The 27,231-nt window shown below is 36.2% G+C and overlaps 1 protein-coding gene across 3 annotated transcripts; it reads right to left on the bottom strand.

Annotated features, from left to right (window-relative positions):
* Positions 1 to 1,609: 1,609 nt before the first annotated feature.
* LOC107776904 (nardilysin-like) lies at positions 1,610 to 24,318 on the bottom strand. 3 transcript variants are annotated; one of them, XM_016596855.2, is made up of 19 exons: positions 23,729 to 24,318; positions 23,550 to 23,625; positions 20,352 to 20,398; positions 20,003 to 20,115; positions 18,976 to 19,049; positions 18,796 to 18,891; positions 18,582 to 18,701; positions 18,013 to 18,246; positions 17,194 to 17,342; positions 11,644 to 11,800; positions 9,525 to 9,677; positions 7,892 to 8,268; positions 7,565 to 7,714; positions 6,407 to 6,589; positions 5,257 to 5,460; positions 5,023 to 5,129; positions 4,248 to 4,401; positions 3,608 to 3,729; positions 1,610 to 2,146 (listed from the first exon to the last, which is right to left on the bottom strand). In XM_016596855.2, exons 1-19 carry the CDS (start codon positions 24,044 to 24,046, stop codon positions 1,903 to 1,905), a joined length of 3,078 nt encoding a protein of 1,025 aa, XP_016452341.2. In that variant the 5' UTR covers positions 24,047 to 24,318; the 3' UTR covers positions 1,610 to 1,902. The 3 variants fall into 3 exon arrangements, with proteins under 3 accessions (XP_016452341.2, XP_016452343.2, XP_016452342.2); XM_016596857.2 differs by having other exon boundaries at positions 20,003 to 20,107; XM_016596856.2 differs by lacking the exon at positions 1,610 to 2,146 and adding an exon at positions 2,434 to 3,188.
* Between the last annotated feature and the right edge of the window lie 2,913 nt (positions 24,319 to 27,231).

Raw genomic sequence — 27,231 nt, 5'->3', positions numbered from 1 at the left:
TTGGAAATACAGGTATCTCAGACTTTGACTGTTTAATATAACACAGCAAACTTTGTTTTTATATCGTGTAAGACCACCACGTCGTCACACAATTTGTCCCAACCAGAAGCCGTATGGATTTTATCCACCTTCTGTTCTGCTAATTAAATACTGACAGGGGAGGCAGGGTCCTGTTTATTAAAAAGACATCTGCTGTAGTGTCAAACTGACATGAAATCGACAGATTTGGATGCTTTGTTTGGGCAAATAACAGGCAAACAGAATAGGACTTTGTGATACATAGCCACATGATGATGATAAGCCCACCATGTGCACTTTCTGTTCATACACTTGGTTGCTAAAGCAGCTAGAAATTGCCCAACACAGCATTCAATTAGGTTATAGATGAATTATAGTTGATGTTTTCTCCTGTCCAACAACATCAGCCTCTAACCATCCTAAAACTAGTGACAGGTTACCAGAAAACAAGTTCATGAATGCAATTAGAGGTGGCAAAATAGTAAAAGAAAATAGTTATCCACCCATATTATCCATCAAAAAATGGGTTGGATAATGAATCATTTAAAAACAAATCGAATATGGATAAAGAACCATATTATCCACTTAGAAAATGGTTAACCAAATGGATAACCAATGGATAACTAATGTGTTTAACTTTTATATTTGTAAAGCCTCAAATTGGAGTTCCACAAGTTTGAAAGCCTCAAATTGGAGTTCCTCAAATTTGAAGACTAGGAATTTTCTCATAAATGATCATATTTAAGAAGCCATGGATAATATGGATATCCATATTATCCGCCGGATAAACCCATTTTTTATCCGTCTCAAATATGGGTCGGGTCAGATAATTTATCCATTTTTAAATTACCGATTTTGACCCGCTCATATCCGACCCGACCCGCCCGTTTGGCCCCCCTAAATGCAATATGTAATCTACTTGCGGAATTCCGACATTTCACATCTTCTTACGGCATCACAATATCAGTAAGAAAAAGCTCACGATATGGACTGTGATTTGGAAAGATATCCTTGGATAGAACACGTCTAGGAAAAACAAAGCTGGAAAGATTTTCCTGGATTCTAACATGTCTAAAAACAAAAGATGTTTTCCGTTGATCCTAAGATGTCTACAAAATATAGGTTTCAACAATAGATGTAGCCTTTTCTCAATACTTACTAGTATCATGGGCACCTACTAGAAAAATCCCACATCTGGTGATCCAGAAATACTAACTAATTATTAGCCATTAAAATGCAGAAACTAACTAGCCATGCACAACACAAACTACAAAGTACCAAGCAATTGTAACAGTAGCATTGTTAATTCGATGAATACTACTGTCCCACTTCATAAATAACTCAACAGTGTTACTGAACTCAGCAAAATGAGTGACACAAACACCTATGTGAGAATAATAATGTGATTAGCAGTTACAAACCCTCAGCAGGACATCGAGCATGAACACGGCAAATTTGTATGTTCATATTTCCTCAAGTTTGGGAAAAGGTTCCGAAGTTTCAGATAAATACCTAACCTACAACAGCGGCCACAAAGACGCGAGGGGCACAACTGAAGATGCTAAAGAACACACGCTCAAAAGAGAGTAGGTGCAGGAATCTCCACACTTCAATTACAGCTTATCTTGAATACGAAAACCCAATGGAAAACAAGTTTCCATATGGAATCTGAAGAACTTACAATATGCACTATAAATTTCTACCCCTATCGATCAATGAACGCAGTGGTTTATTGAAAGTTTTGTCAAATAATGAGTCTTCCAGATATTCTATGATCAAGACCTGAGTAGTTTTCCGCACATTCAAACAATAAACAAAGACCTCAAGACGACAATTAACTAGCCAAAACTAATGATACAGGAAGTTCATAGGAATTTATAGCTCTCAACATAGGCTTGGATAAAACTTGGCTGACTTCTTGAAGGCAGTAAGGTCTTTGATGGCCTGCACAGATGCTACAGGTGAATCCGCATCTTTCCAGTCAGCGTTGCAACCCCACACCCGAACAGAGAGTCTCCGGCACTTGGGGGATGGTCGTCTTAAATAAGTATGGTACCACTCAACTAAATCACTTTTTTGGATGCTCCGCAGCTCCTCTGCTTCCTTCTCAGACATGTCAAACATGTACCTGAAATCAGTGAAACAGAGATGAGGTCCATTCTAAAATTGAAGCTATTTCTTTTTCTATTTTCATTTGACAAAGCAAAAGGCTAGCTACTTGGAGTTGAATTAGCCTGATTCCGATCCAGTTTGTGGTAACATATATGAGGGCATACTACGTTATAATACTTCATGTGAATACATACATACATACATATTGTCAGCAAATCAACCTCCGCCCAAATACAGTTTAGCAAAGTACAATCACCTCTTTGATAAATTACCATATTAATTATAAACTGTGCTAGCATATTACCATTAACAAAAATATAATAAGCTTCTACGTTATTATTACAACTTACAGTGTACTGCCATGTTCATAACATAATAAGCTACATTAAGAATTGAAAAGCTTTTTTTTAAAAGTAATATATATATATATGTATATATATATACATATGTATATATATATACATACATACACAAATATAGACTGCATTAAGGGGAAAACAGTCACCCAAATATACAAAAAGTGGGATAGGAAGATCCAGATTCCCTACTGTAGTATAAGGTTCCTAAAACTTCAACAATGGATTCTGGATATTCCAGATAGTCTTGTTTACACCAAAAGTGGATAAGGACTAAACGTTGCATTTTCAATTTCTTGCTAGTGCTTCTTCTGTCTTCAAAACATCTTTGGTTTCTCTCTAACCAAACTGTTCACCAAATGCAGGGTGGGACAAACTTCCATCTCTCTTTCCGGCATTGGTAAATGTTGGCGGAGTTCAGCCAGGGGCGAAGCTATGTTGGGCTAAGGGTGGTCAACTGAACACCCTTCGCCGAAAAATTATACTGTATAAGGTAAACTATTACTTGTTTTTTATTAAAAATAGACTTTGAACACCCTTGCATAGCTCATTGGCAAAGGGTGTTAAAAATTTGAACACCCTTATTGAATTTCCTGGCTTCGCCACTGGCTCCAGCATCTTAGAACATCCAGTATACCCCGAGGCATTACCCACATGATCCCTTTCAGATTAATGAAAATCCTCCATATTTGCTCTGTAATCCTACAGTGCAAAAAAAAAATGGTTGATTGTCTCAGTTTCTTCACCACATAGGTAGCATCGGGAGCATAGTTGAAAGCCTCTCAGAAAGAAAATCTGCTTGACGTTGCTGGAGAAAACCCTTGGAAGGTGGTGTAGCTAGATGGAAAAGTTAGGAGATCTTAACCTTGGGAAAGGTGACTGGGAGCATCCTGCAAACTTGATTTCGCCGTACTAAAAAGATAATAAAGAAATATCGGTGCCAACATTTTTTGAATTGAAAAAACTTTTACATGATTCTAGATGTTTACATTAACTATATTATGATTAAAATATTAGGATATACTGCAAAAAATAATGCACCATCACATTCCAAAACTCTTTGTTATTAATAGGTGACATCTAGATGCCCAGCATTGTGCAACATGGCATAGACCAAATACCTTTTATCAGTAATCTGACCCCAAAGGCGATTTGTTTCATATGCGAGCGATGGATCTTTCTCCAAAAGTTTTGCTATCAACCCACTTCTGTAGCTCTCAAAAGATTTATCATCGAGGTCGTCCTGTCAATTGAAAAATGTTCAATAATGTGCCTGAAATTAAACATCGCCAAATTGCAGCCGTGCAAACATCAGAAACACTTTCCTATTCATCCCATCCCAGTACCCAATGAATAACGTAAATTAAGATTCAAGTATATAACCTTGGGACATATCCTAGTCATGAATAGCATTAGGCATATGCAAAGTCTCTGATCAACAACTAAACAATTCAATCCTACCTAGGAAGTTTCAGATCCTATATAACTTAGTTCATCTTAGCCATAATCCTTATTGTGCACACATGAATTCCTAATTCCAAAACATCCTCAAACAGCAGCACTTGCTACTAATATCCTACTCCATGCAACATATATCTCAACACAATGTACAATTTGGTATTTCAAAACATGTGTTATGAACCATCTTCTGCTTTTCGAAAAGGTATTATGACAAAACCCAAAGCAGCAGAAGAGGCAAGTAGTTAAATAAAGCATAGAGCTACTCACGAAACTCAAACCAAAACTAAAGTTTAAGCTTACCAACAACTCTTTCACACCATCTATGAAGTTGTCAATCCTCCCTTGTAAGTAGACAGGATCATAGTCAGATGACTGAACACGGAAACAGAACCCCATTATGCGATATGTTACACGTGCACTACAGTCAACAACATAACCAAGCTGCTCCTTTGTCCTATTTCAGAGTAGAAAAGGTAGATTCAATCAAGTGACAGTCCTTAAGGTAGAAGTCCATAACTGCAAACAGATTATGGACATGTTTGCTGGTTCACACATAACCAGGATAAAAGCACACATAAAAAATGTTCTCAAAGATACAGGAAGCGACTGAAAATAAAAAAGATAACCTAAAATTAATATAACATAAGAACACTTGAAGATGAGTCACTCAGAGTGTATAAGAGGTAATGAAATATGATGAACACGTCCAGAAAAGGTCCAATTGGAAAATATCAAAGATGCATGGAAGGAAAATACTTGACCACCAGAGAGGCATAAGGTGGGTCAGGATTCAAAGGAACTATAGATAATTCCAGGCAAAGCATGTATAACGGATTCAAAGGAACTATAGAAAATTCCAGGTAAAGCATGTATAACAATATGGCTTCCACATAAAGCATGTCAGACTCACAGAATATGAGTTGAAACACTTATCACAAGAAAGTTGTATTTAATTTACTCTCTCACTATTAAGGACGGTTTGGAGCTTGAGAAGAATCAAACGATACACCTGCAATATCAGTACGTATTGAAGCCTCAACAGGTGGTCATACAAGAGAGAACAGTCTCATTATACCTTAGCTGATTAAAAAGTGGCTCCTCCACAAATTCATCAAAGAGATCTGTTACTGCTTTTAATTTTATCAAGGAAGTGTCTTCTTCAGGTTCAATCTGAAAATACAGCTGCAGACAAAAAAAGCATAGATCACATGATTCATCGGATTTATGGAGGAACCAAAAAGACTGAAAAGAAAAGAGAGAAAGAGAATTAAAAGAAGAGAAGGATGCATAAAAAATCATGTTTAATTACCTCAACCACAGAGTTTGTTTCCAGTTTATTTTTTACTCTGATATCTCTGACTAGGTCGGCTGCGGCTGGAAGACACATGACATACTCTTTATGCCTCATCTCAGATGGTAGCGGTTGTGCAGAGAAATTACTTCTAAAAATGTTTGATATGTTTAGTGCTTCTTCCTCCAGCAAATTGCCATGACAAAGGCCCTCAATATACAGCTGCAAAAATAGAGAGGTTAGTGACAAATGATTTGCCCTCTAGACTCTTCATTTTTATGACATCTGTCACAAGGCACGAAATGAGTGATCGTGTGAAGTGCAACCTGTGTACAACCCCGCATCAGCCAATAAACAGTCAAACTAAAAGGTGGATTATCATTTTCTGCCAGACTCAAAGTAAGTATTCGTAATATTTCTCTTCCATTTGCTGGACATCCTTATCGATTCTAGCAAACATGCAGCTACCGTAGTTAATGTCATACCCCAGCCTTAGCAGAGGGCCTTCTTTAGATTTACCATTCTGCTTGTGATTTTTATTTTTCTCATAAACTCCATAGACCTCTCATCTTCATAGATGAAAGAACACCAAAAGACCAAATGATTTCATTTCCAGCTTGTGGATCCTCCAGTTACCAGATATGTCCCTTGTAAATATCAATAACCTAGAAATACATAACTTGTAATGTTCCTTGCCAACAGAATTTTTCAGTAACAAAGAGCTAAAGGTGTAGCATGCAACAACAGGGAACTAATCAAAGTGTCGATCAGTAGTTGCATGGTAAAATGCTAAAAACTGTTGCGTCGATGTAACTGGCTAAATCCATTGGTCTTTATTAGAATTTGCAATAAATAGTACATTCAGTCATATCTTTTGGTAAGTAACCTTGAGTATTATTTCTCAGCTCATTTATCCATTGTGAGTCATTTCGAGGCAACAATTAGCCAAGAAACATGATACCGAAACCTTTATCCTATCTTTTGCAGTTTTGCTTAATCTAAGAACATACAACGTGCCTTCGCCTTCAACTATTGCATATATACACAACCATTCACTAATAACATCATTAAAAAAAAATAAGGCTCTTAAAAAGGTCAAGGCCTTCACATATAACTGTCAATTACAATTTACAGATCACTTAAAGATATTAAACTTTAACTGGCATACCTGGGAAAGAAGCTCTGGAATGAAAGCTTTCAGCTCAGCGAGAGTCAGGTCATTTAACAAGAGCAACTTCTCTTCCACGTTCCAGAAGCTCTGACACAAGACTTGCAATCGCAGGTATGATGAATGATTCAATGGTTTCATGTTAGTGTTCTTCAAAGTTCTTTCCATATCTTCCTTGATAACCTGTCAAACTTCACCCTTATTGCAAGAAGCCAAGAAATAAAACACCTAAATCTCATTTAGAGCAAAATCATTATCACAGACAGCGAATGTATGCTCAAGCATGCAACACATTTAGCTTATGCTAAAGATACTAAACAGTTACTGTTGCAAAGAAGCCAGAAAGGTCTTCAGCAACAAAGACAGGCTTTAAACATAGAAGCCCATTCAACATGCGCCTGACTGTCCACAATGCTCCATTTAAGCACATCTTCGTCCAATATTATATAAATAATTTGAAATTAAAAATATAAGGTACTACATTTCTCAATATTTTTTACCGGCATATAAATCTCTAACAACACTAAAAGATTCCTAAAAATATTGAACCAAAAACATACTAACATGACTAAAACTTATTCCCAACTAATTGGTATCGCCTATAAAGATCTTTTTTGTTTCATTGAGCCCTATTTTTTGCTAAGTTTGCATGGATCAGGAGAAAAGCCTTTCTAGGAACTCCCCAAAGACACCCCTTCATTAGAAAAGTTAGGGAAAACATAACAACAATCTGGACACAGTTTCCAAACGCTACCTTTACACACACATTCAAAAATTGAAACATTCACTAAGAGGAGAGTGAACGAGCAAGTTAAAATGAAAGAGCCAAGGATCATCAAAGAGCCATCCTTTCACTACTCAAGAATAGAGTATAGAAGAAATGGAAACCTTTCCACATTTTCTTCCTTCAACTATACCCACACAAAAAAAAAACATCATTTCGTTTTGTTTCTGATGGGTAAACAGCGACGCAAAAATTCAGTAATTGAAGTGAATTTCAGGAAAACTCTTTTGCCACATCCCTTTATATTTCTGTCCCCCATATTCTCAAAGAACAGCAACAATAAATGACGAGAAACATAAGATCCAAGCAAAAGAACAAGCAAAATTGAAGAAAACATAAATCAAAAGAAGCATGTTCAAAGCATTCACATATACCATGAAGCGATCATCCCTGGGCAAAAATGATTTTGTCATTGCCAAAACCTTCGATAAAAGAACCGGAAGCTTATCACTGAAGCCATAGACCTTAAGTTCCAACTTGTCACCATATAGAGAAACAGAAGTTTCCAATTTAGCCACACTAGCCTGCATTTAGATGCAACAACAGCCAAATACCACGAAGGAATATTAATAATTCAACAACTAAAAATACCACTATTAAGAGAAATTTGATGGTATTACATCTGTTCTTAGTAGTTCTTATGTAATTGAGCAATTTAGAAGTTGTTCATATTTGTAGAAGGGAACAATCAAGTAAATAACCTGATATATAATCTCATTCAGCTCGTCTTTTAGAAGGTGAATAAATAATTCAGTCAGCAAGGCATTCTTCAAATTACCGTAACCCCCTCTTAGTGTGATACGGAAATATGTATTGGCACGAGGAAGCTTAAATGTCTTATCTAGCTTGTACCAGATCTTCATCAGAGGCTCCTCAAGTATGCATCGTGGTTTAGCGTTTTTCGAATCACAGTTAGCCTTCTCAGCACGTATTGAAAAATCAGATGGAATAAACTCATTCTTCGCAGGCAAATGTAAGCAGACACTAATTTCGTCAGGGTCCTTCCACAATTCAAACAGAGAAGATGGAATATCTTCCTCCACATATCGTGATCCAAACCATGGTTCCTGCTGAACATCTGAGAGAGAAAGGAGGACATTAAGAACCACAAAGAAAAGGGGCAAACCCAGAAAGAATAAAAGAGACAATTCAGTGTATAAGTTATGGCTTTCTTTTTTTCAAAATGGGGAGGGGGAAGGAATGGAAAGGAGAACGGGTATAAACATGAAGCTGTGTCCCAGAAACAAAATGGAGTGCAAGCTGAGGTGCCTCTGGAGTTCTGCTCATTCGACTAAAAATTAAATGTGTCCAATGCATGCATCAGCAGTACAGGATAGATATATATTATCAGATACAAAACACAATAAGAGAACAAGTGCTTTCACCAAAGATCACATTGTTGCACATGAAGTGAAGTTTTACTTGCAAACTTTATCTGAATACGATATGTAGGGCGGGGAAGTGGATCAGTTATCTGCAAAAGCCCAACTTATTGCATCTTCTTTATCAAATCCAGTAATGCAAATTTCATATCTTGGAGCAAGTCTAATGATACATTTTCTTGGAAACATATTTGGAAAAGTAGTACAGCTCTGAGGTTCAAATTCTGATACGGACAGCATATACTGGGATAATTTGATTTTGGTATAATCTTCAATTCGGAGGATTCAGATTAGCAAACTGATTCTTACTTATCAAAAATAAAACAAAATAAAAAACTGAATCTTTGTAAGAAAGAGGAGGATCAGCTAATCATCTTTTGAATGTTCTACCATCTTTTATGGCATAGAACCTAACATCATAAGCCTTGAAGAGCAGAGCTTTGAAGACAGTTTGATTTGCCTGACTGGGGTCTACCGAATAAAAGATATAGAGGATTTTTCGAAAAAAGAATCTTTACCATTTACAGCATGATATCCATTTAGATTATCCTCTTGGGTTAAGAAACCTTCTGATCAAGGAGCTGATGAGCTTTCCAATTTCATTTGAACTCTTCTTTATTATTCCCCCCACCTCTTTTGAATGCTTTACATGCACTATTTTAGTTGCAGTTTTTCATATCAATGCATATCCCGCATTATCATGACATAAAATAAACTAATGGAAATTACACAAAAGAGCTCAAATCACAACAAATTCCAGGCAAATCCTTCTTCCAGTCAATTGAATCAATACTCTAAGCTATAACCTGAAGAAAGTATCACCAGACACCTTTTTAAACCCTATGTCTACACTTTTTCTTGATAACAGAATTCGGTACCAAAGCTATCTTTTACAGGACAAACATGCTACTTTAAACTTGAAGTACTAAGAAAAATGAGTTGTGGAAGTTACCATCTGACTTCTGAAAAGACTTCGTTACAATGTCAACTCTCATGTTCTCGGGCCTGAAGAAATCTAAAACATACTTTATAAACTCTGGATCCCAAAGATCATATGCATAGTCACCATAAATGACATGCTTGGGAGGATAAACAAGCAAACCCTCTGCAACAAAGAAACTATATTAGCAGATACGAGAAATATGATTGAGATACAGAAGACTTCCGATGTTACACATCAGACCCTACTATATAAAGAAGGAAAAGGATGAAAGAGATTCTGAACAACTTCCCACAGATAAAATAAAAAGTTTGTTGCAGACAACCAACTACTCTGCAACCCCCATCAAAAGGGTGAGCATACTCTCTTTTTTTTCCCTGAGATAACTATCGTGTTTGGCCTTGCTTGCTCGAACCTTGATTATTCCATCCTCCTGCTAGTAGCATGCACTCATACTTCTGTCTCTTTTAGTCAAGGTAGAATTCTAAAGGAAAGAGTTCAAAGCTAATCTCCATTTCTTCTTGAACCCTATGGGCTATGGGAAACGAAGGAGACTTCTCCTTGTCATAAATGAAATATTCAAAGTAAAGTTTTCGGCTAACCAATTGTGCTTAAACGGTTGCTCCAAACCCCTCACCTTCAACTGCTTACCTCATGTTATCCTAAAATTTCTTGAGATTTGTACACCCTATGTCGATGCACGTGTTAATACATTCTTCATTTCATTCAACATTACCCGATATAACCCACTTTGTATACAATTTGTAAAAGAACAGATTGATTTTTCTATGTCCTCTTTTCCCCTCTCTAACCGCCACACAAATCTGGAAAATTCTAGACAAGCAGCGAATTCATCCGTGTTTTTGCATTCGGATTAGGAGGGGAAGTCTTGGAATCTCCATTGTTAAAATCTTTTAGTTCATATCTTCAAAGTTGAATCTGAAAATTGTGAGTCCTATTGATTGTTAGTTGAAAAACTTGATTTGTTCTTGTGTTTGGAGCTCAAATCATGGTTAGAGTATTGATCTTGTAAGATTTGGGAAGTGAAAATCAGATTGAAAAGTAACCAACCGTTGTTGAACAAGCTTGAAGAAGTGGGATTGAATTTCAAAACCGATTTTTGTGTGAAATTTCAAGCAGGTGTTGTTTAGACTTGTTGAAAATAGTCTAACGAGGTTGTCTACAAAATTTCAAGTCCTTTCATGAAGATTTAGACTGATTTTGAAGAGGGGGAGCCTTGGCATAATTGGTAAAGTTGTTGCCATGTGACCACGAGGCCACGAGTTCAAGCCGTGGAAACAGCCTCTTGCAGAAATGCAGGTAAGGTTGCGTACAATAGACCATTGTGGTCCGGCCCTTCTCCGGACCCTGCGCATAGCAGAAGCTTAGTGCACCGGACCGCCTTTTTTTTTATTAGACTGATTTTGAACAAGAATTGCCACTGAACTCGAAGAAGTTCATCTATACAGCTAGCAACGTGTTATACACTTTTATACAATTTCATGCATTTTATACAATGTTGTTTTTATTGGTTACACTTTTATACAAGGTAGATACATTATTTAAATGTGTAAATACAGTATAATAATGTATAAGGGTGTATAAACACTGTTGCAAAAAAATGTTGGTTATGCTTATGTAAACGAAAATATGCTATGTTGCAAACTCTCCAAAATTAATGTCTCACCCGTGTCGGATCCTCCAAAAATACACTATTTTTAGAGGATCCAACCGCACCCGGCAATATTTTTGAAGAGTCCGAGCAACAAAGAAATATGCAGCGACATGGGTGCAAAGTGTTGTTTTGAGCTGTATATTTTTAAAAATCTCCTAAATATCTTTGCTAATGTCTTTTTATAAGTAAAATTTCTTTACTGATGTTTCCTTTCCAGAAGTAAGATATTCTAGGAAACATTTCTCTTGTGCTATTTAATGGATACTTTGAGTTGGTGAGAACACTATATGAGAGTGCTTACTGCTTAGAACACATATGTAGAAGGAAAAAAAATTATTTAAAAGAAAAAAAGAATAGATTTAGCAACATGCAACAGTTTGAATTAACCAACTGTCAATTTCAATATTATAGAGAGCAGAAAGAGACTCAGAAAATACACAAGGAAAGGTAGATAACCTGCAAGTTCTGCAGCATAATCATCTTGAGGTTGCTCCTCCGCGTATCTAAATTCCACATTTGCAGTATCTTGGAGTTCCTTGAATATCCACTCTTGAGGAGAATTTTGACGTAGGAGCTTGAGGTATTGATAGACAAAGCCAATGATCTCAAAGATCTGTATAAAAGAAATATTTACATATTAATATTAATGCCACCAATCAAGACAAATATAGATGATTATGCACTCCTAAAGATATAGTTGTAGGTTACTAAAATTAGTGGAGATGATGAGAAAGCTACAGTTTCAGGCATCTGAAAGAGTATCGATTCAATCTCATTTAACTTGGGAAGGTTTATAGTTTAGTGGTACCTGTGAGAATTTCCTTCATAATAAGTGTGGGTTCAATTCTTACTGTCCCCTTTCTGCTTGCCCCTTCCTCTATCCCCTTGTGTAATAGAATAAAATAGTTATAAGAGAGCCAATGGTTTTTTGTTTTTGTTTTTTTTTTTATTTTATTTTATTTTTTTGATGAAAAGGTATAAGTTTCGTTGAAGAGCGAATGTTAAGCCCATAAGGTCTAACGTATCCACACACTAAAGGTGTGTCGCAAGAATGCAAATGTTAAGATGGATGTGCGGTCAGACAAGCTTACACAAGATTAGAAATGATCACATAGTGGACGGTACAAGAGCACACATGGGATAAAATGATAAACTATCTAAAGTGGAAAATTTGTCGTCGTTTATTTTGATAATATACTTATTTATAGCAAGGATGAATATTAAGATGTGTATTAAGAACTAAATATTAAATGATTAAGACTGTTTTTCAACATCTGAATGTATAAAATTTATCTTTATTTAAAATTAATAAACATAAAATACTAATTAATGTAATATTCTGTCAATAATATATATATACACACACATATACATATATATTCCTTGAGCCGAGTGTCTATCGGAAACCACCTCTCTATCTCTATAAGGTAGAGGTAAGGTCTACGTACACACTACTCTCCCCAGACCCCATTTATGGAATTACACTGGATTTGTTGTTGTATCTAAAGTGGGAATAAAGGCCCTAAAACTAGGATCCAAATCCTAGCAGGAAAAAAAACACTAAATGATTTTTTATCATCTGCCTAATCTTTGGTGGGAGATGTGCATTGTACTTGTGCTGGTAGCAGGTACCAAGTGGATTAGTTGAGGTGTGCGCAAAATAATCTGGATACCACCATTATCCCCAAAAGAAAAGTAAGAGAGAAGGTAGATTGAGATCGTACGGTCATATTCTACATCGATCTCCAATAGCACCGGCCTGTGAGTTTGAAACCGTGGTAATTGAAGGTATTAAAAGGAGAAGAGGTAAACATAAAATTACATGAAAAGAATAGTCTCAAAAGACCTACATTCCATTGGAGTCCACGAAGAACAAGCGTAAAATAGCGTGATATCAACTAGTTCTGATTAAGGTTTAGTTCGTCAAGAGTCTTTTAGTCATGTTGAGATTTGTAAGCCAAAAGAAAATGTAATGAATTTCTAATGCTAGAGAACCCAAATCTTCAAACATTAGATTGTTAGGGGTCTCAATGAAGCCATGTTTAGCGCGGACTTATATTGCTGACTCCAACTAGCTTAGGATTGAGATATTGGCATTGTTGTTAATCAAAAAGCTATAATTTCCCTCTTAAGGATTTTATGGATCCGGTACCTAAATGTTCGTTTTCTCGTATAAGCATGATTTGAGCCACTGTGAGAAAGCACAGAAGAAAAATTATTATTGATATTCTATTAAGTGTTTTACAGTAGCCCTATTTCATGTGGGACTAGGGTTATTATTGATATATATTCTACTTCTATTTCATGTGGGACTAGGGTTATTTACATAACTATCTAACACTCCCCCTCAAGCCGGTGCATACAAATCACATATACCGAGCTTACTACATATGTAACTAATACGAGGACCAGTGAGGGACTTGGTGAAAATATCTGCAAGCTGGTCATTCAACTTCACAAACAATGTAGTAATATCTCCCGAGAGTATATTTTCTCTAACGAAGTGACAGTCAATCTCAATGTGTTTAGTCCTCTGATGGAAGTATGGAACACCGGATTTGATGCAATATGAAGGGTAGCTTGATTATCACACACAAGTTCCAGCTTGCTGATCTCACCAAATTTCAACTCCTTGAACAAATGTTTGATCCAAACTAGCTCATATGTTGTTTCATTGCTCGATATTCTGCTTCTGCACTAGACCGAGCAACCACATTCTATTTCTTACTCTTCCAAGACACCAAATTACCTCCTACTAAAACACAATATCCAGACGTAGAATGTCTGTCATAAGGTAATTCTGCCCAATCAACATCTGAGTATCTAACAATTGCTTATGGCCTCGATCTTCAAACAATAATCCTTTGCCCAGAGCTAATTTTCTAAACCAAAGCATGTGGACAATTGCACCCCAATGACTATCACAAGGAGAATCCACAAACTGACTCACAACACTCACAAGAAAGAAAATGTCAGGTCTAGTACAGTGAGGTAATTTAATTTACCAGCCAGACGCTTATATCTTGTAGGATCACTAAGCGGCTCCCCCTATCCTGACAGAAGTTTAGAATTCAGATCCATAGGAGTGTCAACGGGTCTACAGCCTAGCATTCTTGTCTCCTCAGTAATGTCTCGGGCATACATTCGTTGTGAGATCCCAGTGTTGTGAAGAGCGTGAAGCGAGGAAAAGCGACAACCCCCATTTCACGAAAAGCGAGAAGCGAGAAGCGAAGTGCTCGCTTTTTTTAAGTGAAGCGGAATTTAGAAAAAAAAGTTTTAAATAAATAATGCATAGACAACACATGTAATTGTAAGCAAATGTTCAGTACTTTAATTAAAAAACTAAAGAGTAGCATCAATTAAAACACAAAATGAGCATCCTATTCTTCTACAAGATTGTCAAATTCTTGTATTCCACTATCATTATTATATTGCTCGTCATCTTCTTCAACTTCTTCCTCATCAACTAGGGACAAAGTAGCTGCCTCGTTTCCCTTCCTCTGAATAAAGGATATAAAAATTGGGCAATAAGAACTAAGAATTGGGCAGAAATGGGGCAGAAACTGGAAAAATTGGGCAGAAATTTTCTGAGAAAGAACCGAAGGTAAAAAAAAATTGCCAGCATTTCGCTACTTTTTGGATGTATAGAAAGAAAAAGAAAAAGAAGAAGAAGAAGACTGAAAATCAAAAGTAGAAGAAGAAGACAGAACATACCTGTACTGTTGAAGTCTTGAAGAAGAAGAAAAACAAACCTTGATGCTTTGAGATAATTTCAGAAATCCGAAGTTGATGAAGAAGAGAAGAAGAAATCGCTGCTCTTGTTGAAGAAAAGCCCTAGTCTCGCTGCTGTTGAAGACTCCAGACAGCGTTTATAGTTTACAAACTCGTTTTTTAATAAAATAGGGCTTGGGTTAATTTTAAATACAGAAGCGTATGCTTCTCTCGCTTCTTCTCGCTTCACCGCTTCTCACTTTTTACAGAGAAGCGGTCGCTTTTTCGTACCAGAGTAGCTTCAAAGAGCAGAAGCGCTTCCCTTCCCGCCTAGCTTCGCTTCTCGCTTAAAGCGATGAAGTGAGCGCCTTTTTAATCATTGTAAGATCCTAATGCCTGAGCTAGACTGAGCGATCTCAATACCTGGAAAATACTTTAATCTACCCAGATCCTCAGTCTGAAAGTGATATTGTTTCAACTTACTTTATCGTCAACATAAGCCAACAGATAAATACAGAGATTTGAAGCAGAATGCCTATAAAACACAGAGTGATCAGATTCACTACGAGTCATGTCAAACTCCTGAATAACTGTGTTGAACTTACCACACCAGGCTCGAGGAGACTGTTTTAGACCAAAGAAGGACCAGCTCAACCAACATACAAGGCCACTAGACTCCCCCTGAGCAAAAAAACATAAGGTTGCTCCTTAGAAACCTCATCTTCAAGGTCATCGTAAAGAAAGCATTCTTAATGTCCAACTGATAGAGAGGCCAATGGCGAACAGCAACCATGGATAGAAAAAAGCGGAATGATGCTATTTTAGCCACAGCAGAGAAAGTATCACTGTAATCAAGCCCAAATATCTGAGTATACCCTTTGGCAACAAGACGAGCCTTAAGTCAATCAATCTGGCCTTAACTGCATACACTCAATGACAACCAACAGTAGATTTACCTGAAGGAAGAAAAACAAGCTCTCAAGTACCACCCATATGTAAAGTAGACATCTTGTCAATCATAGCATGTCGTCATCCTAGATGAGACAGTGTTTTACCTGTAGACTTAGGGATGGGAAAGAGGACAAAGATGATACAAACGCATAATGGGGTGATGACAGACGATAATAACTTAAACCAACATAATGGGAATTAGGATTAAGCATGGACCATATACCTTTCCGAAGTGCAATCGGTGGACTAGGAGGAGACAAGTCTGCAGTAGGAGCAGGGTCAGGTAGAGGATGTGAATCAGCTGGGCCCGATGCCGGGCGTGGACGACGATGATAAGTCAGGAGTGGTGGAGTTATAGAAGGTTGAACTGGACTAGGTGATGAAACTGGAGCTATAGGTGGTGAAGTTGTACGTGGTGGAGCTGGAGTTAAAAAAGAAGATGAATGGGAAACTTTTCTTTACTCTTAGTTAGATGGAGTTGGAAAGGGAAAGACGACCTTGGAAACCAAGTTCTTAACTAGAAATAGTGGAAATCAGTAACTCCTGCGGGAAAACTGAAGAAATATCTGGGAAAATATTGTTCTCGCCGGAAAACACTGTAGCTCGCTGGAAAATTCCAAAGTTGCTGGAATATGTACGAAATAGTACTGGTGGACTCATTATCACTACGAGTAAACTATCCTGAAGGAATTTTGTTAGAAACTAGTTGGAAGAGGTCTTATGCACCGGCGCGTGCACAGATCTCGCCGAAAATTTTCATGTTTGTCCGGCGCGTGAGAGCACATGGGTAGGATTTTTGCAATGGGGTTTTATGGGGTTTGGTCGCAGGACTACGGCAGACCTTGTTGTGGTGTTAGTTTGTGTACAACACTAATAAATAGTAATTTTGACGCAAACAGTCACTTATGCCACTGGAAAATTGCGAGGTGACTGAGTTATTTCTTCCCGGATGTCGCTGGAATGACACACAATGATTTTTTCTCACCTATGCTCTGATACCATGTGGGAAAACACGGGAGAAAAATATATTGTTGATATTCTATTAAGTGTTTTACAATAGCCCTATTTATAACTATACACAATACATATGCTATTCCTATTCCATGTGATACTAGGGTTATTTACATATCTATCTAACAACTACTAAGGATCTAATATAATGAACTGAAGATACTTCTCCTGTCTATCAACAACATTAACATCCATCACCAGAAAATTGTGTCATTCCACATAATTTATCCTAAAATCTCTGTAAGCATCAGTGATTATGAGAAGTATGCCAATTGACTACACTGTTCAATATAGAGTAATGATTAGAAAAATAGGTGAAACAAAGTAAACAACCTTTTCCAAGCCAGAATCAGTTAGATGTATTGACATGCCAAATATGTATGCGAACGAGGAGCAATGCATTCCTTCATCACCAACACCAGCAGAAATTGATGTTACCAAGCCTCTAGCTTTTAGGGAGAAGAGCAAGGAACCTTTTCCTTCTGAAATATTATATTTTTCTCAATGGTCAGATCTCAATAAAATGTGATACCACTTTGACTAAGTTAAAGCACACTTGTACAAGTACATAATTTGAATTTCCCAGCCACAAAATCATCAAGCGAAATATGTGCTAGTGAATCCAAGTGTGATAACAATAATACAGTACAAATATCTTAGTGACTTTAAGGTCACAGCCAAAAAGAACTCAAACGATGAATATGACATAAATTTTATTGAGAAAGGTAACAGTATATCATCAGCACCATGGTGGTGCTGGTATCAATATTTACAATTACAAATATAATGAACGTGACATAAATAAACATACCAAACAGAAAATAAAGAGGTAGAGACAGTAAAGCTGATCTTCAGATCTAAATCAGCTTCATGGAGCGTTATATTTATATGATAGTGTTCTCTTAGCCCAGCATGATGTCTTACTAATGTATCATTTATCAAATTATGATGCTGGTTGACCGCACTTGAGCACATGACAGTCAGTCAACCAACTGCAAGCAAAAAGCTAACAGAATTTGCAGCCTGAAAACAATAAAATAAAGAGGAGAGAAGCAAGCCAATATACAATAATTATGCATAACAAGGTGCAGTGCAGTATATCCTTATTATGAAGCCAAAAGAACAACTGATAACACCTCTGATAAAACTTACCATGGCCAAGGAGATGAGCCAGATAATCTTCAGCTTTTTTCAAGTACCCTTTCCGGAGAGAACGCAACGTCCATGATAAATCAAGGATATGAACATCTTTAACTGCCTCTAACCAATAAAGTTTGCCAACTCTCCAAATCGGAAGTTCAGTTCTTCCATCTGGATTTACCAGAGGACCTTTCTTGACACTGCTAAATAATTCAAGAACCCAACTTTCAAGGATATCTAAGGACTCTGCAATATTCAGAAATATTAAAATTAGCACGCAACAACTTGCACTGAAAAGTTATGTAGCTACTCCATAACTATATGTGGGACAAGCTAAAATAAAGCATATCAGAAACATATTAATGGAAGATTTTAAAATAGAATTTAACAGCATCCAGAGTGGAGATTATCCACACTAATGTGGCCAGTATGTGTATTGAGACCAGTTTTGTACAGGGATTAATACTCTCTGACTCAAACTCGTCATCTAACAACAAAATCCTTGTGGAAGCGGGTTTTAGCCTTAAAACATAGTATATCATAACTTATTGAATTTACTATTCTGAATCGCAAAAAATTACCTCCCCCTATAATAACCAGTTTCATGGATCCACCATGATAGTTGTCATGGTATAGTTTTAGAATTTGTTCCCTCAAATTGACTCCTCTCTCCACCGCATCAGCAAGGCTCTTTTTATTCCCTTCACAAAGTCATGCGAAGATCATGAAAAGATAATCAATATTACATCCAAAGGGAAAAGAAATAAAGCGATGGTTTTGATGTCGTAAACTTACCCCAAAAGAACCGGTTAAAGGGATGGCCAGGCGTAGATGTATGGCACTGTAGTTGTTGCAGGCGGCAGGAATCATTTTGTAAGACCTGATTAAATTCTGTATCCCAAGTGTCAAATAACAGCATTTAAGTTGGTAAGACGTGTCCGTTGATGAGATTAACAAAATTATAGTATTGCACACCTGAGTCCACAGCTTGTACCTCCCGCTCCATGGCTTCAGCTTTAACCAAAGGTGAAACGAAAAACTGGGAAAACCTGAGAAGGAAACATAGTGAGAGGATGAATAACCACCTTTCACGTTGCTTCGTTCTGTTTGAGGGGGTGGGGGTGATAAGCACCTTCAAAGATAAAGTTAAGAGAGGACGAAGAAAAAGCTACTTAATGTACTCCATCCATTCAAGATTTAAGTTTAAATTAAACATACTTGACCAATCAGAAACAAAAGATTATATCAGGGTTATGTGGAAAGTACTGAAACAACAACTTCTTCTGTGAAAAAGTAGAGTAGTTATTTAAATGGCAAATCAAGGTCAAAGTTTTCCTATTAAGAATAACTCCCAAGTATTTCCACAAGGGACGAATCGGAGAAAGTCGAACTTTTGGGACACAGTATTGGTCAAGTTCCAAATGTCCACATTGCACCAGTACGATCCAAAGAAGTTAACAGCAAAAAACGACCATGTAGAAGAAAACCATACCATGATAGAATAACTTCACTTGTCTGTGTTTGAACTATTATCAGGGGATTAAGAAAGATCATGTGCTGGAAATGTATAATCTTTACAGACATTATAATTCCAGCTTAAGCTTCAATGAAAAATCATATTTTGACTCGTATCAGGCATCTGCTGCTTTTTTGTGCACCCTGTAGCATCTTTCCTTGTACTGCGCCAGACACACAGGACACAGCCATATGCAAATAGCATCAACTTTCTGGGGTGTGGTAAGAATGATGCACCGCACATGACTGTCAGATGCCATTATGTCAGGACATAATAGGGCCTATTGTTCAAAAGGACATGGAAAAAAAAAAGGAACTTCTCTAAGTTTTGGGTTTAGCAGTAATTTTTACATCAACATATAGGAAGTTGCAAAGACAAAAAGAAAAAAGATGCTCCAGACGAGACTAGTTTCATTAGATAACTCACATAAGTAACTAATGTTAGAGGCTCTTAAACTTAAAATGAGATATAAAACACGCATTTTACCTTCTCAGGGCACCCTTAAGGCAATCCCTCTTAACTTCAAAATGGTAGCAGGTGTGTTCTGTTTCTGTGTATGCATTTGAACACCCTCCACGCTTGGACAAGTAACTGTCATACTAGCAAAGAAAAGAGTCAAACAGAGATCCACATTCTCAAACTGACTTGAGAATTGGCACTTCATTACTTTGCACCATGGAGTCATATTTCTTGATGCTTTAAAATTAGCATGAGATGTGAGAAATTGCAAAGAAAACGTAAATGGGAAGAAAGGATGACAATTTCAGTGAGGTTGAGCAATAACCCAGTAAAGGATACAACAAACATATCCAGAAGCAAGAATAGAACAACATACCTCATTTTCATCTGGAAATTCAGTGCTTCCCATGAATAGCATGTGTTCTGAATGCATAAGAAATATGAAGAATTACTTGAGGGTCAAGATGCATTATATCAATATATAAATTGCCAAAGTCAGTTGTGCGATATGGTCTCCAGCATTATTGACACTGGTGAATGAGAAAGTTGAATTTTAATATTAATTGGTTTGGATAGGAGGAAAAGAAGATAAAAGAAGGAAATTGCAGATAAAAATAAGAATATTTGTTTACTAATGTGGTTTAAGAAGAAGAAAACACAAAAAAAGAAGGTAGGGAAGAAAGGAAAACCTGTATCGCCTCACATTCAATTAGTAATTGCTAGGGGAAAAGGGTGGACTATAGAGGACAGGCCAATTATCGGCTGAATTTCTAACTGTGAGTGTGCTGGCCCTCGGAGATTTCACGATTACAAAAAATAGAAGTGTTCTATTTTATTTATTTTTCTTCCAAATGAAACAGTGAGAAGGAAATCCTTTGACATTCCATCCTTTTCCTTCTCTCCTATCCACCAAACAGAAAATGCTACTCTAATTTTCATCAACACAATCATACTTTGGCTTAAGTGCCTCATGAGCTCAATCATCATGATCATAAATCAAACTTCCATTTGATGATTAAACAATATGTTAAAAGTTCATCCATGAATTGGACATCTTGCAACAATTTTTTTGGAAATGGAAAGAGGTATCCTTTAAGAAATAAGCCAAGTAGTAGTATTCACGGCTTCAACCCCAGCAGCTTTTCAGATCTTTGCAATTATGGTGCCTAGTGTTTTATCACATTAGCCATAGAAAACTATCTGATTGATATGATTATAAAGCATCATTCGAGATGCACGATTCTCCCAAAAAAGAAAAAAGGAGATCAATCTGCCCAAGTAAGGAAGTCCCTTCGGGACTTGGTACAAGTCACTTCACTCAAAAACGAACAAATTAAGGGCAATCAATACTTTAAATTATCAATAATTTATTTGATTTTTTATATGGACACATTTATTCAAATCAATGTGAACTAAACCTCTTTTAGGTCCTAAACCAAGTGGCATGTGATATATAATTCTAACAATGCAGCTTCAATATGGTTATGCTCCAAAGCCAGTAGTGGATGTCTGGCATTAAAGAAGTTGCAAGTGTAAAAACGCCAAGCCAAGAAAATGAGGAGTTCAAACTTTGATTTCCAGACAAGGTTCATTAATATGCAAGCTGTGCTTGATTTCCAGACAAGGTTCAGTAATATCAAGCTGACCTATATAATTCAAAAAAAAGGCAATGGTAAAGGAGCATAAGACGAGTTTGAAAGATAGGAGGGGCATCAAACTGTGCAGCAGAGGTCTTTTGCGCGAATCTAACAGCAAATCCCCTGCACACCTACTTTTGCATTGTTCATATTCATGGGAAGTATGGACCTTGTTCCTAAATGTATTTGGGGTGTAATGGGTGGCTCCAGCATAACCGAAATCAGCAGTACAGAGCAGGCGGTCGCAGAAGATAAGGAAACAACTACTGTAATACATATGGAACACTGTCCATTTCAGCATTTTTTGGTCATTGTGGCAGGAAAGAAGCAACAGAGTTTTTTTAAAACAGGCATAGAAAAATTGTAATGAAATATAGGGTCTTGCAATTGCTATATTATTGGCCCTTGGGTGTAACACGCAGTACAACCAAAACGTGAAATATTTTATAAACTTTTTGAACTCCCTACATGTTTAAGGGAAGAGATAGTCCTTTTCTACTGTACAGATTGGCACCTTCTTGGTGCAATCAATGAAAGTATCGGACCGGAAATTGCATACATATGAAATGAAAAAAGAGAAACACTAAAAAATACAACATACCCAATACAATCCCACAAGTGGGGTCGGGAGATGGTAGTGTGTACACAGACCTTACACCTACCTTGTGGAGGTAGAGAGGCTGTTTCGGAAGACCCTCGGCAAAAAGAACACTAAAAAGGGAACACTAACAATTGGTTTATTGGGTGCATATGAGCCGAGATCACAGTAATATGCACGAGTCTAGTGTGATTAGAGCATAAAGAACTCGATAGGAGATTGGACCCTTGAGTTGATTCTTGACCAATTATGAACTAACCTTGCTTTAGTTCTTTGCAATTCTAACAAGGGCTAACATCCCTACAGAAGTTGCTATTGTTCATAAATCTCGATATGGAACCATATTGCAAATCATCATAAAAGTTATGCATGTCAGCTAAAGCTTATCTTCTCGAGGGAATAACATCTCAATTTTCAAAAACAATCAATTGAATAAAATCTCGTCAATCTGCGTTAGCGTGCAAATCACAAATGACATCAAAGAACTCTCAATCTGCTATTTCTCTTTCTTTACTTCTCCTCCAATCTCCCATTACTATTCTCACTGCATAATAGGTAGCCAAGCAGCTCTCGGTTCATTATTTAGGTTCCTGAAATCTCTCCTTTACTTTGCCATTCTCAGTACATAAAAATTAGACTCTCTCCACCTTTTGAATATTCAATAAACCAATATACGCTACTTGACCCCTTTTCACTTACCCACTCTGCAAGGTCTCCACATGCTTCTCCAACAAGAAGTAGGCCTGCCATTTCCACTATTTCCACAAGTCATAACAACAAATAAAACAAACTAATACGAGAGAACTATTACACCTGGTTTGTTCACTATGCCTCAATCATCTTTACCCACGAGACCACGATAGTAAATAGCATTCAGTTTTCCCTTTTCACTTCCTTTGACAGTTAAAACACTTGTCGTGCTTGCTAATCCATTCAACACTCCACTCCTCTCCAATAAATGATTAGAGAAACCCTTAGCTTAGTCAAGTACTATTGAAAAACCATCCTAATTTATGATCAACTAAGTAGATGTCCAAGCTTCTTTTTAAATTTATGACAATGGTGTCCGAGCCAGCTTGCATGCACTTTGACTATGCAACAAGATACCTGCTACCTCCCAGCACAGGTACCCGGTAATTGCAGCTTAGGTAGATGGAAAGAAATCGCCTAGTATTTTTTAGGTAACGTTCAAGCAAGAGTCAACAACTTGTACTCTTGATGAACAATATAATCAATTAGCTTCTCTAGGGGTTTTCAATCAATGATGATTTGCATTACCACCACACGAACTATGAACACAAAGTAATTTAATAATATAATAATAATATGCAAAACTAACCAAGAAAATGTGCAAGACCCTGAGCATCATAAGGATCAACAAAACTGCCCATTCTCACACACATTGCAGCTGCTGCCTGCAAAATGCCACCAAATAAACTGAGAATTTAAAAAAAAAAAAAAAAATTGAATAGCAACATATACCTAATCAATAGTCGATTAGAATTAAAAGAAACAGACCTTTTTCTGCGAAGCACCTTTACTCCCTTTGTCCTTAACTTCACTATCTTCTTCATCAGCGCCGTCACTTTCTTCTTCGTCAAAATCGCTATCTTCTGTTTCTTCTTCATCTTCGTCTTCACTTCCTTCGTCTTCTTCGGATTCGTTGTTTTCGTTTTCGGAATGTTCTGGAAGTCCATCGGGGTAAATATCAGGATCGTGAACTAGAAGAGCACAGAGGCCATTAGGGAGTTGCATGTATCTGTAGAGACGCTTATCGTGCGGCGACTTTTCTACTAAGTCATCAGCTGTCAAAGTACGGCCGCCGCCTACCGCCATTGTTTTCAATAAGATTTTCTGTGTGAGAGAGAAAAGAGATAGTAGTGCATTAGGCACTATGCTTTCTACTCTCTCAGCACAGAAAGTGTTGCTTGACGTCTGTTGTCTAGGGTCGCGTCGGTCGGTGTTAAAGCAATCCTTCCGCTGACCCGCTTTCTAGGGTCTATTCCAGCTCCAAGTTTCTCATTTGCACATCACGAACCTAAACCCTCCAATAAGATTTTCTTTTTTCAAGTCCCAATAGATAATAGTATAATTTTTTCCAAAACAAATTCCAATCTATCCGCGGATCCAGAATTTACAGGTTTTGGGTGCCAAAAATTTTGAAAGTAGTCATATTACGATTTACATTATCTAAATAAGGTATAAATTTAATCGGTTTGGTTTATTTGGATTTTGGTTCGGGTTATTCGTCTTTGAAGTTAACATAAACAAATTGATCGAGCAAAAAGATTACGTAATAATTATGATAACTTGAAAAAAAAGCATAAAAATTCAACTAAAGCATACATTTTGTACAAGAAAAAAGGCTCGTTATCACTTTATATTTAAATACTTAAGACAAAAACTTATACTAATAAGCACTCTAAATATTAAGTAAGTTTACGGATATTTTTTAATTTATATTTTTTATGAAAATTAACTCACTCAATATTATATACAATTGTCCTACTTCAGAGCAATCTGACAACAAAATAAACTTTCATCATTGATTAAAACAATAGTAACTTATTATGGAGATTTCTTTGAATAAATTTGTGAAAGATTTTTGTTATATATTTTTTGTTAAATGTTTAAAGAAATAAAAACAAGAAAAGAAATTTCAAAATAAACTAATAAGCCTCTTGATTTCGAACTTGTAAGATTATAATTCATAAAAAGACACTAAGAGCCCCTTATAATACTTATATGACTGCAATGCTCACTTCTTTAAAATATACTAACATAATATGCTCCTTTTAAAAAATTATTACCGGATACCTTCTCCCTTCTCTGCCCAAGTTTCACCTAAGGCCCTTCCCTTCTTTATTTCTTTTCCATGCTTTATTTTCACTTTTTTATTGTTTTTTCACTTTTTTTATTTTTTCTATTTTATTGTTAGTTTCTCATTGTCTTTTTCTTTCTAAATTCGTACTCTTCTGCATTTTTTATGTTTTTCTTATTTTTTTATATTTTTTATTTTTATTTATTCTTTTTTGTTCTTTCTAATAATAATCTCTTATTCTTTTTTGCTTTATTTTTATCTTAATTTTTTTTTGTGTATTTGCATATTATTTTTTAAATTTTATTTTTTTAGTAAAATCTCTTCATCAAAATTATTTGTCACTCTTTTTATTTTTTTCTCATTTTATTGTTGGTTTTTACTTTGTTTCTCTTTCTAATAAAATTTTGCGCTCTTTTATTTTTGTAGTTATTTTTTTATTTCTTTCTTATTTTATTCTTTGTACTAATAATTCTTTACTCTTTTTTACTATATTTTTTCCTTGTCTAAATCTTTTTGTTGTATTAATTTATTTTTCTTAGTTTTGTTCTTTTCAATAAAATCTCTTCATTGAAATACTTCTCACTCTTTTTTACTTTTTTTGTTTATTTTTATTTTATGTTTTAAGTAAATTTTCATTGTCCATACTTTTCTCATTTTTTTTACATTTATTTATTTTTGTTCTTTCTAGTTAAATAGATGAATTCTAAAAAACATTATTGAGTCACTGTCCACATAATTATTTATCGATCAAGATTATCAAGAATTACCTTGTCACTCTTTTACTGTATTTTTGAAACTTTTAATTCTTTATTTATATTGTAGATAATTTTATTTTATAATTTTTAGGATAATTTAGATAAATTTGTCTCATATTTTCTTAATATATATCATTAAATATACTAGTAGTATATTGTGAATATTGTTTCAATTCTAGTAACCATAATTATTTAATATTTTTTTTATTTTATTTGTTAATCAAACGACTATCGCTGCAAACCCTCTTCTCCCACTTCACTCCTTGCCGGAAAGAATGCATCACAAGTAAGATCTCTCCCCCTCTTCATCTCTCCTTCTCTTTCTTGATCTTTCTCCTTCTCCTTCTCTCTCTCTCCCTCTTTCCTTTTCTTCTTCTTCTTCTTTTCTTCTTTTCTTTGCTGGTCGGAGGCCGGCGATTGTGTCGATCGTCTCCTCCCTCTTGATTCTCCCTCTCTCTAGCACTCTCCATCGCTCTCTCTCTCTCTCTCTCTCTGTGTGTGTGTGTGTGTGTGTGTTTCCTTCTGCGGATAGAATCAGGGTCAGCCAACCCTCAATCACACCACAATATTATAGAAGTTGTATTCTCTTCTTGAATCAATTTTTGTGTCCAAGTTGGTGGGTAAACACTTGTATTTCTCCTTGAAACTCTAATATATATGATGGAGGTACTGATTCTTACCTTAATCAACAAGAACAATACGGAATCTGAGGTTACATCACTTTGAAAGATCCTCTAAAATAGCCACAAGATGAAGAACTACGATCTAGGAAGCACCACAGGATTTCTAGCATTGGATTCATGTTTTTATCTTTGGTTTTCAATCTAGAATTATAAAGACTGCTTTGAGAGTGTTTTGGGAGAGTATAGGGTCTAGTTGGGTCGAATAATGACCCCAAATAAGCTTTACCCCGATCTTTAAATCTAGAAGAATCACCCACCGCCTAAGTGGGTCCCATGGGAGCTCCTTAGTCTCGTGAAAATGTGGATATCTCTCTACTCCGATATTGTATCGACGAACGGTTTAATGAGTTGGAAGCTAGTCTCGTAAACCTTTAATTTTGGTATGTGGATCGTCCCTTAATTCCAAGTATATTGGTAGAAATGCTCATCTACATTTGACCTAATTTTCAACACATTATGAATGTAACTTGTGATGACCTTTGCCAACTTTTGTTCCACAACTTGCTCGACTTCAAAACGCAACACACAACTATCATATGACTAAAATAACTCATAACATAACCTTCTTATCATGTTAAGCACCCTAGTCTCACCCCAAAAGTACATGTTATAACATTCCAAACTTGTCGACTTTCTATGAAACTTATTTTCTTCAATTCGTTTAGATTCTAAGCTTTTAAATGCTCTTGGTACTTGTTATACATGATCTTAAATATTTGTAACCTCAAAGGTAACATGATTAACTTACTTTATGTACTTTCA

The sequence above is a fragment of the Nicotiana tabacum genome, chromosome 10, assembly GCF_000715075.1.
Source record: "Nicotiana tabacum cultivar K326 chromosome 10, ASM71507v2, whole genome shotgun sequence".
NCBI classification, from domain to species: Eukaryota; Viridiplantae; Streptophyta; class Magnoliopsida; order Solanales; family Solanaceae; genus Nicotiana; species Nicotiana tabacum.
Note: the sequence above shows the minus strand (reverse complement) of the source record. Positions and strands in the feature narration are given on the sequence as shown.